Below are 14,475 nucleotides of genomic sequence, written 5' to 3' on the forward strand. Positions count from 1 at the left end.
AGTTCTGTTCAATGTTTATATCCAGCCTTCACCAGAGCCAATAGCAGCTGATTGGTGGGGGTGCCAGACCCCATCAATCTGATACTGAGGGCCTATCTAGTGTTAGGTCATCAGTATCATATGAATGGAGAACCCCTTTAATTCCAAATTTTAAAGCTAGTGTGTATTGTTCTAACTAAACCAGTCAAACTACTAAAAAGCATAAAAATACACCAACACAGTTGTTAGAATCAGTGGAAAAAAATAAAAATGAATCATGGCTCGTTTCTGGCAGGGCAATGCCATGATGAACGTTAAGACTACCTGAAACATTGATGTGAAGGAAAACCATAACAAAACCATCAGTGATAAACAGTTTTTAATATTGAATGAAGTGTCTTCTGAAGATGACAAAGCGAATATTTACAGGATTTTGTTCTCAATATAATGGTAGACTCCTCAAGCTTCTACTCTACAATGACATCGTGGCATCACTCCACTCCGAAACAATGAAAGACAAAGGCCAAAGAAAACCCACATGGGAAGAAATCGTAGAAAAAAGCCTCAGCCGCGCGCGTGACTTTATGCTTATCCTTCTACCATGGTTTCATTGAGAAAGAATCCAAAAAGGCACAGGGTAACGCTGGCTCTTAATCATTTACACATACTAGAAACCGATCCATATACCCAGAATTTAAATACATAGTCATTTTCACTTTATTACTTCATGACAATTAATTTACATTAAGTACCATTGCAATGTGTGCGGTATATAACAGAATCGCCAATATTCCTTTCAGAAAAAAATACTTTTTCACTATATATATATATTTTTCTTCTTATGTATAAAAAAAATAGACAAAACACAGAATGGAGACATGGGATAGGCTAAAGATCCTGCTTAAACTTCATCTACAGTAGTTACTCCCAGATCAACGGACATGCTGATATACTAATGAAGTGCAAATATCTTTGGAGTTTTCAGTAAAATATATTACAAGAACGTAAGACAGGAGAAAAATAAAAAAGGCATGTACTTCAAGTACGAGGAGCAAGTGGTCCATCTTTAGTGTTTTATTGGCTAGAAGGAAGCCATTCATTTTTTCCGCTGAAAAACATTTGCCAACATGGCGCCAGATGTTGTAAGCTGGCCCATTTTGTTCAGAAACTTGGTCTTTGCATCTTCGCTCACGAGGCTTGCTGCAATCGACATGGACCTAAAAGAGAGAATTACATAATACATAAGACAAACTAATGTAGTGCTACAGCCATAACTAAATAGGAGATTTTTCTTTCACAACAAATAGACAAGACCTCACAAATTCTAGAAATGAAGCATTAGCCCCAGTTCCAAATTCCAGTGATTCATGTTTCAATTCTTAAAAATATATGTCTGAGGCTGCTGTAAACTACATTTGAGAGCTTTAAATGGAGTCTGACAGCAGGTTTTTCCTATGTGATCTAAGTGCTGCATGACTTGGGGGCAGAGAGCCCGATTCCAGCGATGTACCACTTGCTGGACTGCTTGGTTCAGTTTGGATGGGATCCCTTTTCTCTGCTGTAGAAGTAGCAGTGGTCAGACTCCCGAACTGCACATAACCCGCCCAAATCAATGAGTGGCAGCTGACAATCACCCGTGGGGGCAGAGTTACACAAATTAGCTGGACTGGACTGCACGCGAGACCTAGTCCTCTAGTGAATATTTCCTACTGAGCAAACACAGATTATATAGAAATTACAGCACACAGCCTAATAAGTGACACACTGCTGGAATCAAGAGTCTCTGCTCATGCATCAGGCAGCTCTTAGATTAAATGGCCAAAACGTGCAGACAGATCCCCTTTAAAATGAAGCTTGATGTTTGCCCTCACAATATGCTGATGGCCATTAACAGAGACCATTGCCCCAATAACACGTGCCAGTTCTGGAAGCCTACTTTTATTTAATCTCACTTCACTGGAAATATTCCCCGGCCTTGAACACAAGATATTGATCAGAGAATATTTTGATTTGGAAAAAGATAACCTCTGGCATATAAATAAATGTATGCATAAAGCTGAGGAAAAACTCACTTCTAACCCTTCTTTTCAGCACCTGACTTGGACAGAGACCAAACGTTCCAGGTTGGAGCACGAGCACACGACGGCATGGAAAACAGATTGGCCGGAAAAAGACAAGCTGAGAGCATTCTGGAATGAGAGCAAGAAAAGCTGAGAGTAGAGAGAAAAATGTAAAGTGCAATTCAGTAAGGGTAACAAGGAAACGGTGAGTACGTTGGAGAAGACAGGGAATGACAGCACGTAAAAAGAATTGAAGAATGTTCTCAGCCAGCTTTTAACTCTCCAGTAATGTCCATCAGCAATCTGGAACGTTTGGGTTTAGTCATTATTGCACAAAATTGGATCTTGAAAAACCAACACCAGAATAATAATAATAATAATAATAATAATAATAATAATAATAATAATGTAAATATCATGAACTATAGAGATTTTTCTAAACTGAGAATATCTTCATAGGACAGATTATACTATATCCCAAGTTTTCTTCTAAAGTTCATACATGTGGTCGACCCAAGAAACATATTTACCAACTTCAACTACATTTAAACATGTGTAAGAAGAGGCTGCTCACACTACTGTCCACCCTGTTCTGATCAAATGCTGGAGATATCAGGGATGCTGAGGTAAGAAGAGGCTGCTCACACTACTGTTCACCCGGTCTTTCTGATCTAATACTGGAGATATCAGGGGTGCTGAGGTAAGAAGAGGCTGCTCACACTGCCTTTCTAATCTAATACTGGAGATATTAGGGATGCTGAGGTAAGAAGAAGCTGCTCACACTGCTTTCCACCATGACTGTCTGATCTAATACTGGAAATATCAGGAGTGGTGAGGTAAGAGGCGGCTGCTCACACTGCTGTCTTCCTGATCTAATGCTGGACATACCAGCTACACTTTGCTGTCCAGCCTTTGTATCTGATCGAATACTTGAGCTACCAAGGGTGCTGAGGTAATTAGAGGCTGCATGCATGGCCGTAAACACTATCAACTTGCAGCTATAGGGTTAATCTGCAAGTTAAGAGCATTCCAAAGCTGCTCAGTCACCTAACTGAAAAAGTGGCTTCCAGGAGAAAATAAAGTTTATTCTTCCCAAAGGTGTGCATGTCAGTCACTGCTCGCTATACTGTGGGAGTGGTGGCTGTAAACACACTCAGACACTGCTCAACAGCTTGCTCTGTACAGATGCACTACAGACCGAGCTGTTATAGTGCTGGGGCATGATGACAGCTGCCACTCGCTATGTACAGAGTGGTGACTGAAGTGGCTCCGGCACATGTTAATGACTGAAAGCTTGAGGCTGCCGGGAGAAATATAGTTAATTTTCTCCTTGCCATGCACTTTCAATAAGACAGCTTTGGAACGCTATTAACCTGCAGATTAACCCTATATCTGCAGGTTAATAGAGTTTGGGGACATGATTGCCATTAAAATATTAAATAGCTATGAAATAACGCTTAAAACCAGCATAATCCAAAGGACAAGCAACAGCCATCTAAACCATACAAGCATCACGCTTGGCTTACACCATGTATATGTAGCTGATTTGTGAAGCTCTGTAAATAAAACAAAATATGAACCAAAATAAATGTTACCATTCATAAAAAAAAAGAGTTGACGTTTCAGTAAATCGACCAAAGTATATTGTGAAAAAGGGCATGTAAGCTTATGATTAGCAGATATGATATGTTGCTGCTGTTGTTGCCGTTAATGGGAACGCGTTAACAAAACAAAACAAGGTATCTATCTTCAGCCAAAATAGTTATCTGTAGGTAAATATGGTTTTAAAAATATGTGGTGCAGCTGCAGGGAGAAAATGAAATTATACGGGGCAGCACTGGAACAGCGAGTGCTCACTACATAGTGAGCACGCTGTAATCATTCCTCCTGCTGCTTGACGGACATCCTGCTTTGGATACGGACATACTGCACCGCAATGTGTCAATAAAGGAGCAGTGGGAGTGATTGTGTGCTCGCTGTGTAGGGGAGGGCTCGCTGTGTAGGGGAGCGCTCGCTGTGTAGGGGAGCGCTCGCTGTGTAGGGGAGCGCTCGCTGTGTAGGGGAGCGCTAGTCATCAGAGTTGCACCTGGAGCTGTGAACACACAGTCGGCGCTCACTGTTCACAGCCTCAGGTGAAACTCCGATGACCAGAGCTGAGTGTTTGCAGGAAGGATATAACTGCATGCTCTCCCGGCAGCCTCATTTCAATACAGTGGGTGCAGAAAGTATTCAGACCCATTTAAATTTTTCACTTTGCTTCATTGCAGCCATTTGGTAAATTCAAAAAAGTTCATTTTTTTTCTCATTAATGTACACTCTGCACCCCATCTTGACTGAAAAAAAAACAGAAATGTAGAAATTTTTGCAAATGTATTAAAAAAGAAAAAACAAAATATCACATGGTCATAAGTATTCAGACCCTTTGCTCAGACACTCATATTTAAGTCACATGCTGTTCATTTCCTTGTGATCCTCCTTGAGATGGTTCTACTTCTTCATTGGAGTCCAGCTGTGTCTAATTAAACTGATAGGACTTGATTTGTAAAGACACACACCTATATAAGAGCTCACAGTGCTTGTCAGACCAAATCAGAATCATGAGGTCAAAGAAACTGGCCAAAGAGCTCAGAGACAGAATTGTGGCAAGGCACAGATCTGGCCAATGTTACAAAAGAATTTCTGCAGTAATCAAAGTTCCTAAGAGCACAGTGGCCTCCATAATCATTAAATAGAAGAAGTTTGGGACCACCAGAAGTTTTCCAAGACCTGGTCGTCCAGCCAAACTGAGCAATTGTGGGAGAAAGAGCCTTGATGAGAGAGGTAAAGAAGAACCCCAAGATCACTGTGGCTGCGCTCCACAGATGCAGTAGGGAGATGGGAGAAAGTTCCACAAAATCAACTATCACTGCAGGTCTCTACCATTCGGGCCTTTATGGCAGCCTCTCCTCAGTGAAAAACATATGAAAGCAATGAAACAAAGAGAGAAAAATTTAAAGGGGTCTGAATACTTTCCGTTCCCACTGTATGTTTAGAAAGGTATTTACCTGCTGGATAATACTGTTTTGTTATTTTGCTGTCAGGTTCTCAAAAATATTTCAATTAAAATAGTTTTGTGAATGCACATGCAAGGAGAAGAAAAAAAAGGTTTTATGATTTACCCAGAAAACAGCACAATATGCTAATCCACTACAATCTGTGATACTTGTAAAAGCCTCAACACAACTTTCAAATGAAATCTGGAAGGAATAAGTAAGAAGAGGAACCCAAGGGGAAGGAAGCAATGTGGAACAAGAGGGAACTTCCCTTTTCAGGACAACACTATAATTTTTATGTTCTCTACAGTAACGCACAAATCACATACAAGGCAATTTAAATGTAATAATGCATTAACACTGACTCTAAATATAATGATGGAGACATGTAAACTATAACCCATCTTGACACTTTGTAAAATAGTAAACGTGACTCTAAACTAGTCCCGAAATCTGCCAACATAATAATAATAAAGTATATAAATCATAATTTAAGCATTTCATCTTTAACTGTATCACTGCAGATGAGTAGAGTAGCAGCAACTCCTGTGTTGGAAGCAATAGTCCAAAAGAGGTCATACATCTTCAATAACTGGCGGCCAACCACGATTCCTTTTAGACAAACCCAGGCCCATTTCCCTACACGTGTCCACATGTGTTCTCGATAGAGAGTCGATGCTAGACATCTTCTGTGGCACTTCTCTCTCTTAAAGGGGAAGTTTCAAAAGGAATCTTCCACAGGGCACCATTTTCTGCTTACTGCTTTGCTCGCTCGTAGGCTGCTGGCAGAGGTGGCAGGAGAAGAGTTATTCTAAATAACTGCATCCAGCGATCCGGTCAGTTTCAGGGCGGTGCGTGTAGGCTATAAAGCATGGAGCCTACTCATGCCCATGCTGATGCCTAGATAACCGATAGAGACAGCAGGGTGGCCTACGCAATAAACTGTATAATATAAAATTAACAATCCCTCTGTTCTTGACCACAGAGAGGATTTTTACTAAGGGGTAAATTGAAAACTTGCTTGTCTATGTAAGCACTTTGCAATTTCACCCATCTATGATCTTGAGAACACCTTTAACAACCAAAAATATCAGGCATGTTGAAAAGTTACAAGCATGACCCTTCATTCCCTCAGCATCCGCGGTCAGAGGAGGTATTTATTAAATATGGATGGCCATAGTAAGTCCTATAATATGATGTTTGGCAGTACCTTTGATGTCCCTTTACTGGCAGATATACAATGTGATCAATACACAAGCGATAACTTTTGGAGCCTTATCGAGCAGCCTCCCGACTAGATGGAATCTCCAAACAATGGCAGAGTGATTCTTATTGTTTCCACGAAAATAGACTACTGCGCCATGTACCAAAGAAAATACGTCTAAGAATTCCCTGTGTAACAGAGTTTGGGAAATTATACCGAAACATATTTTTAGCAGGAATTGTCAAAGTTTAACTTCAAGTGAAACAAAAGCTTCATTACTAGGTAATCATTAAATCACTAACAGTCTACATGCCATGATATCGACTAGACAGCTAAGGCATCCGGCTCAATTCCAATATATTCTGTATGTCTGGGTTTACAATCTGCTAATAATGTGAAGAAAACAGCCCTTGAAGGATTCAGTATAGTATTTATTGGAAACGTAGGAAACCGTGATAGAGGAGATAGGAAAACGGTGTTGTCACAAATGGGGAGCAACCTGGCCAACAAAATATACAACCCCCAAATTGTAGACCGCCTCTTATCTACTGGCCAGTAATTTGCGCCATTGATTCCATTTAATGATCTGTAATAAGCCACAGCCAACCCGGCACATTCCTCACAGCCAAGCTGAGTGTATCTGTGTATAGAAAACACGGGTATTACATACCTGGTAATGTGTTTTTTCATGACACATGACGGCACCACGAGAGAGGGGATCCGCCCCACGAGGACAGGAAACCTTCAAGATAAAAGGGGCGGCTCCTCTCTCCGCATCAGTTGTTTTACAGAGCACGAGAGGAACTCCGCAGGTTAGTGGACACATAAATAATACATATTTTATACTGCTAAATTTCCAACACCAAGGGAGTGTATAATACTAACAAAACACCCAACTAATGACGTGATCAAATAGGGCGGGAATATAAGGGTGCCGTCATGAAAAAACACATTACCGGGTATGTAATACCCGTGTTTTTCCATTCTACATGACGGCACCACGAGAGAGTTACAGAGATTTGTATTCTCTTTAGGGGGGGGATCACTGCCTGTAACACTCTTCTCCCAAATGTGAGATCAGAGGTAGCAGATAGGTCTAATCTGTAATGTCTGAAAAAGGTAGATGGAGAGGACCAAGTGGCCGCATTACAGATTTGGTCGATGGAGGCGTCCACTCTCTCCGCCCAGGACGTTGCCATGGCCCTCGTGGAGTGGGCTTTTAGGCCCTCTGGAACAGCCCTGCCTGCACTACTATATGCTAGTATGATGGCCTCTCTCACCCATCTAGCTATAGTTTGCTTAGAGGCTTTAAGGCCTTTCCTTGCCCCCTGATATGAGACAAATAAGGCCCTCTGCTTCCTCCATGGTTTTGTCACCTCTAAATACTGTAGGATACATCTCCTAACGTCTAAGCAATGTAATCTCTCTTCCTTTTTGTTAGCGGGGTTAGGACAAAAGGATGGCAAGATTATTTCCTGAGCTCTGTGGAATTTCGACACTACCTTAGGGAGGTATGCTGGATCTAATCTTAACACGACTCTATCGTCCATAACCTGAGTGTATGGCGGGTCTGCTGATAGTGCGTATAAGTCCCCAACCCTACGTGCCGATGTGAGTGCCACTAACAAGGCTGTTTTTAAAGTTAACACTTTATCTGATGTTGCGTTTATTGGTTCAAATGGGCTTTCCGTTAGAGATGATAGGACTAAATTTAGATCCCAGGGAGGAGGTTTAGGAGATGGGACAGAGTCAGCTCTAGTACAGGCCCGGATAAATCTGGCGACCCATCTATCGTTTGCCAGGTCATAGTTGAATAATGCTGCCAGGGCTGAAACATGTACTTTCAGGGTGCTGACCGCTAAGCCCAAGTCTAAACCCCTTTGTAGAAACTCTAGCACTGCCCTCACAGGTACTTCCCCCTCCTGTATTGGGCCTGAGGTGGACAAAAATTTTCTCCATATTCTCCCGTATATTTTTGTAGTCACTGGCTTTCTGCTACTGATTAGGGTGGCAATCAACCTTGCTGAAAAACCTTTCTTCTCTAACAGTGACCTTTCAAATTCCAGGCTGTCAAATGCAGCCTGGAATTCGGAGGGTGATTGAAGGGACCCTGTGTTAGGAGGTCGTGGTCCTCTGGGAGCACCCATGGGTCTGTCACTGACATCACTCTTAGCCAATAGAACCACGGCCTTTTTGGCCAAAAGGGAGCTATCATAATTACTCTGGCTTGGTCCTCCCTGATCTTTTTCAGGACTAATGGAATGAGGCATATCGGAGGGAAGGCGTACAGGAGACCTGATGTCCATTTTATCCTGAAGGCGTCTACCGCCAGTGGCATGTCTGCTGGCCTTAGGGAGCAGAATTTTTGAACTTTTCTGTTGGTTTTTGAGGCGAAGAGATCTATTATGGGTTTTCCCCACCTCTGCACAATTTGTTGAAAAATGGACTCTTTTAGGCACCATTCGCCTTGCTTTAAGTGGTTCCTGCTCAGAAAGTCCGCCTTCAGGTTGTCCACGCCTCGGATATGCAGGGCCGATAATGAGAGAAACTGATGTTCCGCCAGAGTCAGGATTCTTCTTGCTATTTCCATTAATGACCGAGAACGGGTGCCCCCCTGATGGTTCACGTATGCAACTGCTGTACGATTGTCCGATAGGACTTTCACATGATGTCCTCTCAGGTGTGTCAGCAATCCTTCCAGCGCTCTTTCGATGGCTAGTAGCTCCCACTCGTTTGAGGATAGATCTTTTTCCTCCCGAGCCCAAGGATCTTGGAGCCATAGGGTGTCTAGATGGGCTCCCCAGCCCCAGGGACTGGCATCTGTCGTGACTACTCTGGAGGCTGCATATGTCCAGGGTACTCCCCTCGGAGAGGACTCTATCTGTAACCACCATCTTAGTGACTGGAGTACAGGATCCGGGATGGTGAGCTTCTGTTCTAACTGCCCTTGAAGCGTCAGATCGCTTTGTAACACACACCACTGAAGTTCCCTTGTGTGAAATTGAGCCCATTTTACCGCTGGTATGCAGGAGGTTAGGGACCCCAACACTGACATGGCTTTCCTCAGAGTCATTGTTGGCTTTCCTAATGTTGTCCTGATTAGATTTTTGATTTTCTCTTCTTTATCCTTTGGGAGGCGACATTCCTGTATTACCGAGTCTATTGTTAGGCCCAAAAAATTCTGGACCATTGTTGGCTCCAACCTGGATTTTTTGAAGTTCAGTTGCCAACCCAGAGTCTGAAGAGTCTCTATCACTATCTTGACTCGTTCCTGACAGTGAGAGAAATCTTTCCCCACTATCAAGAAGTCGTCCAGATATGGTATTACTAGATTATCTTTTTCTCTGAGATGTGCCGTGACCTCCGCAATTAATTTCGTGAAGACTCGGGGGGCTGTTGCTACCCCAAAGGGCAGAGCCTTGTACTGAAAGTGATGCCACTGAGATTTTATCTGGACTGCCACCCTGAGATATTTGCGGTCTTGCTGCCGGATCGGGACATGATAGTAAGCATCCTTGAGATCCAGGACCGACATGTAACACCGAGGGAAGAGGAGTTTCACTGTAGATCTTATCGTCTCCATCTTGAATGATGGGACTACTAGATACTTGTTGAGGCCTTTCAGATTTATAATCGTCCTCCAGGAATCGTCTGGTTTCTTTATCAGAAATAGGGGGGAGTAAAAGCCTTCCTTTTTTTCTTTTTCTGGAACTTCTTCCAGTACGAGTTTTTGTATAAGCGATAATACCTCCTCTTCCAAACTCTTTTGTCTTTCTTGAGATGATTGTACCGGAGTTTGAATGAATTTTTGTGGTGGCCAGTGGTGGAATTTTAACTCCAGACCTGACCCTACCATCTGTCGGATCCAGGTGCTGGATGAGATCCTTTCCCAGGCTGGGAGGAAGTGAGAGAGCCTTCCCCCCACCTGAGAAGGACCGTCACTGGGCGGGTTTTTTGGCTTCTCTTGGGGGCTTACTGAAATAGAAGCCTCTCCCTCCTCTGTATCGTCTGTCAGAATTGTTTCTGTCACGATCTTTAAATTGTTGCCTTCTGAATTTTCGGCCCCTCTGAAAGGAGCGCCGAAAGGCTTGAAATGGTTGTTTCGGAAAATCCTTTTTTATATCACTCGCTTTTTCCAACACTTTATCCAATGCCGGACCGAATAAGAAATTTCCTTCACATGGTAGAGAGCAAAGTTTCATTTTTGCCTGAGTGTCCCCCGGCCAGCATTTGAGCCATACCGCACGCCGTCCTACATTGGTTAAGGCTGCTGACTTTGACGCTAGCCTGGCCGAATCTGCTGACGCCTCTGCGAGAAAGTCTGCCGCCACTCTAATAGCCGGTAATGCTTCCAGAATCGTCAGTCTGGGAACTCCTTGTTCTAATTGATCCTCCAAGTTGTCTGTCCATATCTTCAGGGACCTAGCCACACAAGTGGCTGCGATGGCGGGTCTTAGTGCCCCAGCCGAGGTTTCCCAGGCTGCCTTAAGGCAATTGTCCGCCTTCCGGTCGAGCGGTTCTTTTAGAAACCCCAGGTCCTCAAAGGGTAGGGAAGATTTTCTGGCGACCTTTGATATCGCTCGATCTTAAATAGCACCTTTTTTTTTTTTTGGACCACCTGGTCCCGCCCTGCCCCGCTTGTGTCTGTGTGGACGCGCGCACGTGCGTGCCCCATGCCTCTGCGTGCCCCCCCCGGGACCGCAGGCCCCGCGGTGCTGTGCGCGTCGCTCTACTTCCGGGTCGCACGCAACCACTTCCGGTTCATCGGCCGTCATGCGCGCTCCCAACGCGTGCGCGCCTCCCGGTGCGACCATACGAACCTGGGCGGGGTGAGCGCCTGGGCCCTACTTGCTTCGGGGCCCCCAGACACCCCTTACCTGCCCGATGGACACCCTGGCCACCACTGACTGCAGGTATACCTTTCCTTTTCGCTGCGGGGTCCGGTGTCTGGTCTTCAACAGGGAGGGTACACTCTCTGTGGCCTCCGAGGAGCCTTTTTTTTCCCTGCCCGGGCACCGATGTGTCTCCTGGGCTGCATGGCCACTGTATGTCGACAGGGAGGGAACACTGCAAGTGGCCTCCCTGGACCTTGTGATGTCATCTTGGAGGGTCCACCGCCAAGGTACCCCGCTTCGCCTGGGCATCTGCCCTACCGGCTGTGGCCATGCCTTCGCTCAGGGGGGACATAGGCATATATGGCCCCCAAGGCGACTACCGGTACCCGGCGTCGGGTGTAGCAAACCCATGCCTGACCTTAATCACCCGACCCAGGTCCAGGCATCCTCTTCTTTCTTCAAAATTTTCAAGAGGCTTTCATCTTGAGGGTTCCCCGTCGAGGACAGGAAACCAACTGATGCGGAGAGAGGAGCCGCCCCTTTTATCTTGAAGGTTTCCTGTCCTCGTGGGGCGGATCCCCTCTCTCATGGTGCCGTCATGTAGAATGGAAAAACTACTATGCAGGGTTAATCCTGTAATCAGAGGATTGCTGCATGACTGACTGTTGTGTCCTGTAAGATGCCATTTTTGGAAGATCATTGTGCAGTGACTAATGTGCCCAGAGGATATCCCATAAATGTCTGATAGGCGAGTCGCAGTGATGGGGTCTGCCATCTATCTTAATGTGCTGGCATTTTAGTTAAAATATACTATAAAGCTCCTAGCCACAGACGAGGCTAGTCTGGCTATGGACCACAGCTGGCTCTTCCTAGCACCACTCTAGGAATATAACTCTTGTGGTCTAGATTCTATTCAATTTTAAAAAAAAGTAGTCAATAAGTGTATGCTAAAAAGAAATCACTTACTTCTTTGTTGGCTAAGGCTATGTGCACACACTGCGGTTTTGGCCGCAGCAGAACTGCAGCAGTTATGCAGACAGTGTACAGTAGCATGTTATCCTATGGGATTTACAATCTGCTGTGCACATGCTGCGGATTTTTAACTGCGGAAAAGCTGCGGTTTTGAATCCGCAGAAAAAAATGACATGTCAATTTTCTGCGGATTCTGCTGCGGTTTACCATCTCCTCCATTGTAGAGGTGATAAACCGCAGGGAAAACCGCAAGCCAATCTGCAGGTAAAAACGCAGGTCATTTTACCTGCAGTTCCGCAGATAAAAAAATCCGCAGACCAATCCGCAGTGTGTGCACATAGCCCAGTTAAAGGAAACCTGTCATGTTGAACATGGCACCCTATCTAGAAGCTAGATGTTCTAGAGCAAGAGGCTGGTCAGCTTGATGTACATTTTTGTAGGAAGAGCTTCAGTAAACCTTGCAAGTGCTTGTGCATGTTGGAGTCCAGTGGGTGAGGCTATTCAGGGAGTCTTCCCAGTATGACTGTGCTTACAGAGAGAGCAGTCAATCACTATTAGGACAGCCCTCTGTACTCGTATGCTTACCTACACCAGAGATCGCAATAAATAAAATACACGCTATAATGAACCACAGAATGTAAAATAATGTGTCATGTGTTTTATGCCTTCATTTCATGGAATGACATGTACATTCATACAATGATTATTTTTTTTAGTGTGCCTTCACAAAGGCAATTGAAAATGAACAACATGGACACCTACCCTTGAGGTTCCTGGACCGTCTTATTTTCCACCTTTTGCTCACATTCTTTTATCATGGAGCTTAAAATTACCTGACAAAAAGAAAATAAATCACAAAGATCAGAACATTCTGTTCACATCTGATGACCTGTGCATAAGTAGTTATACTCTTCCAAAAATATATGACATTTGCCAGCAGAAACCTTGTGTAGCCTTAATATCCACTGAAATAGAGCATTCAATCTTCTGAAAATTACCACAAGTCTGTAGAAAGGCCTACACATATTTACAGATACAAATGCGAAGCTATAACAATTAGGAATCATCTTCGAGATGAGAGCAGTATGGATATGTTGTCATCCACATTAACTGTCCTATTGGGATTTTTCTCCCTGATAAATTAGATTGGAATAACCCACCATACTAATCTACCTAATACTGCCCTATAATTATACTACATGCAATTTGCAATCTCATTTATTTTAATAGACTGTCAGAAATAGATTATTAAAGGGAGTGTCTGGGACTTTTATACTGATGGCAGGTCCTTAGGATAGGTCATCAATAACTGATGTGACAACCGGGACCTCTGCCGATCAGCTGTTCCCGATGCAGTCAGCAGAGATGTGCTCTATGGCAGAGTGGAACTAAACAGCTCTGTCAATTGCATATATGCTGAGGCCAGGTACTGTACACCCGCCCCCTATTGACTTCAATGGCATGGCCACTATACAGTTAATGCAGCTTTGCTGTGCAGCTCCGTAACTGAGCACATGCGGCATCCATCGGAAATCGCTGATCGGCAGGGGTACCAGGTATCATATCCCCAATCAGTGAGATTTTGATGATTTATCCTAAGGATAAGCCATCAGTGTAAAGTCAAGTACAACCTTAATTAAAGCAGATAAAGTACATAAAGGAGTATCTGCAAGACACTAAAATATGTGGCTGTAACAATCTTACAATGTCTAAAAACTTAGCAAAGTAATAGACAACTGAAAAGTTAAAGGCAAGAAAAGGCAGATTTTTATTATTTTTTTTGTGTTCAGCAGTAGTGCGTAGTGCAAATGTGCAATTTTCTTAAGGAAGCAACACCGTGAAATGTGCCTTGAGGTTTGGGACTAGGAAGTGCGAGTTCACTTCCAGGATTTGTTCTCCCTTGGATCTGTGACCTAATAGGTGTGTATGTATTAAAGCAATTGTTCAGGATTAGAGAAACACGGCTACTTTGTGCCTAAAATGCACCACACCTGAGGATATTAGCATAGATTAAGATTGGGGTCTAGAAAATTAAATGCCATCTATATACTAAACTTTAATGTTACAGGCTACAGTTTTTCACATTAATTTATGGTACTGTGAACTAAAATACAGTGGCTTGTGAAAATATTCACCCCTTGGCCTTTTACCTATTTTGTTACATTATAACCTGTGTTTTCAATATTTCTGTAATCTGATTTCTGTAATGTGATTTGATGATTCAGCACTAAATAGTCTAAGTTGGGGAAATAAAGGGAGACAAATATAGGCATATAATAAATTTATGGGATCAAATAACTAAAAATTGTCATGTGCATATGTATTCCCCCTTCCTGCTGTGAAGCCCCTAAAAATTTCATATGTCACATGCTTAGTGAAAGGAAGTCCACCTG

At 43.5% G+C, this 14,475-nt stretch overlaps 1 protein-coding gene across 5 annotated transcripts in view; it reads right to left on the reverse strand.

The window, feature by feature from the left end:
- Positions 1 to 341: 341 nt before the first annotated feature.
- Positions 342 to 14,475, reverse strand: part of RELCH (RAB11 binding and LisH domain, coiled-coil and HEAT repeat containing) — a 159,439-nt gene continuing 145,305 nt past the window's right edge. For 4 of the 5 annotated variants that reach the window (XM_073550187.1, XM_073550189.1, XM_073550186.1 and 1 more), the window contains 2 exons: positions 12,845 to 12,915; positions 342 to 1,196 (listed from right to left, as the gene is read on the reverse strand). In XM_073550187.1, coding sequence (XP_073406288.1) covers positions 1,076 to 1,196; positions 12,845 to 12,915 — 192 coding nt within the window. In that variant the 3' untranslated portion in view covers positions 342 to 1,075. Of the gene's footprint in view, positions 1,197 to 2,051; positions 2,169 to 12,844; positions 12,916 to 14,475 lie in introns of all 5 variants that reach the window. The other variant, XM_073550188.1, reaches the window with a different exon arrangement.

The sequence above is a fragment of the Dendrobates tinctorius genome, unplaced genomic scaffold (genome assembly GCF_039654945.1).
Source record: "Dendrobates tinctorius isolate UK_male_01 unplaced genomic scaffold, ASM3965494v1 ptg000163l, whole genome shotgun sequence".
Taxonomy (NCBI): domain Eukaryota; kingdom Metazoa; phylum Chordata; class Amphibia; order Anura; family Dendrobatidae; genus Dendrobates; species Dendrobates tinctorius.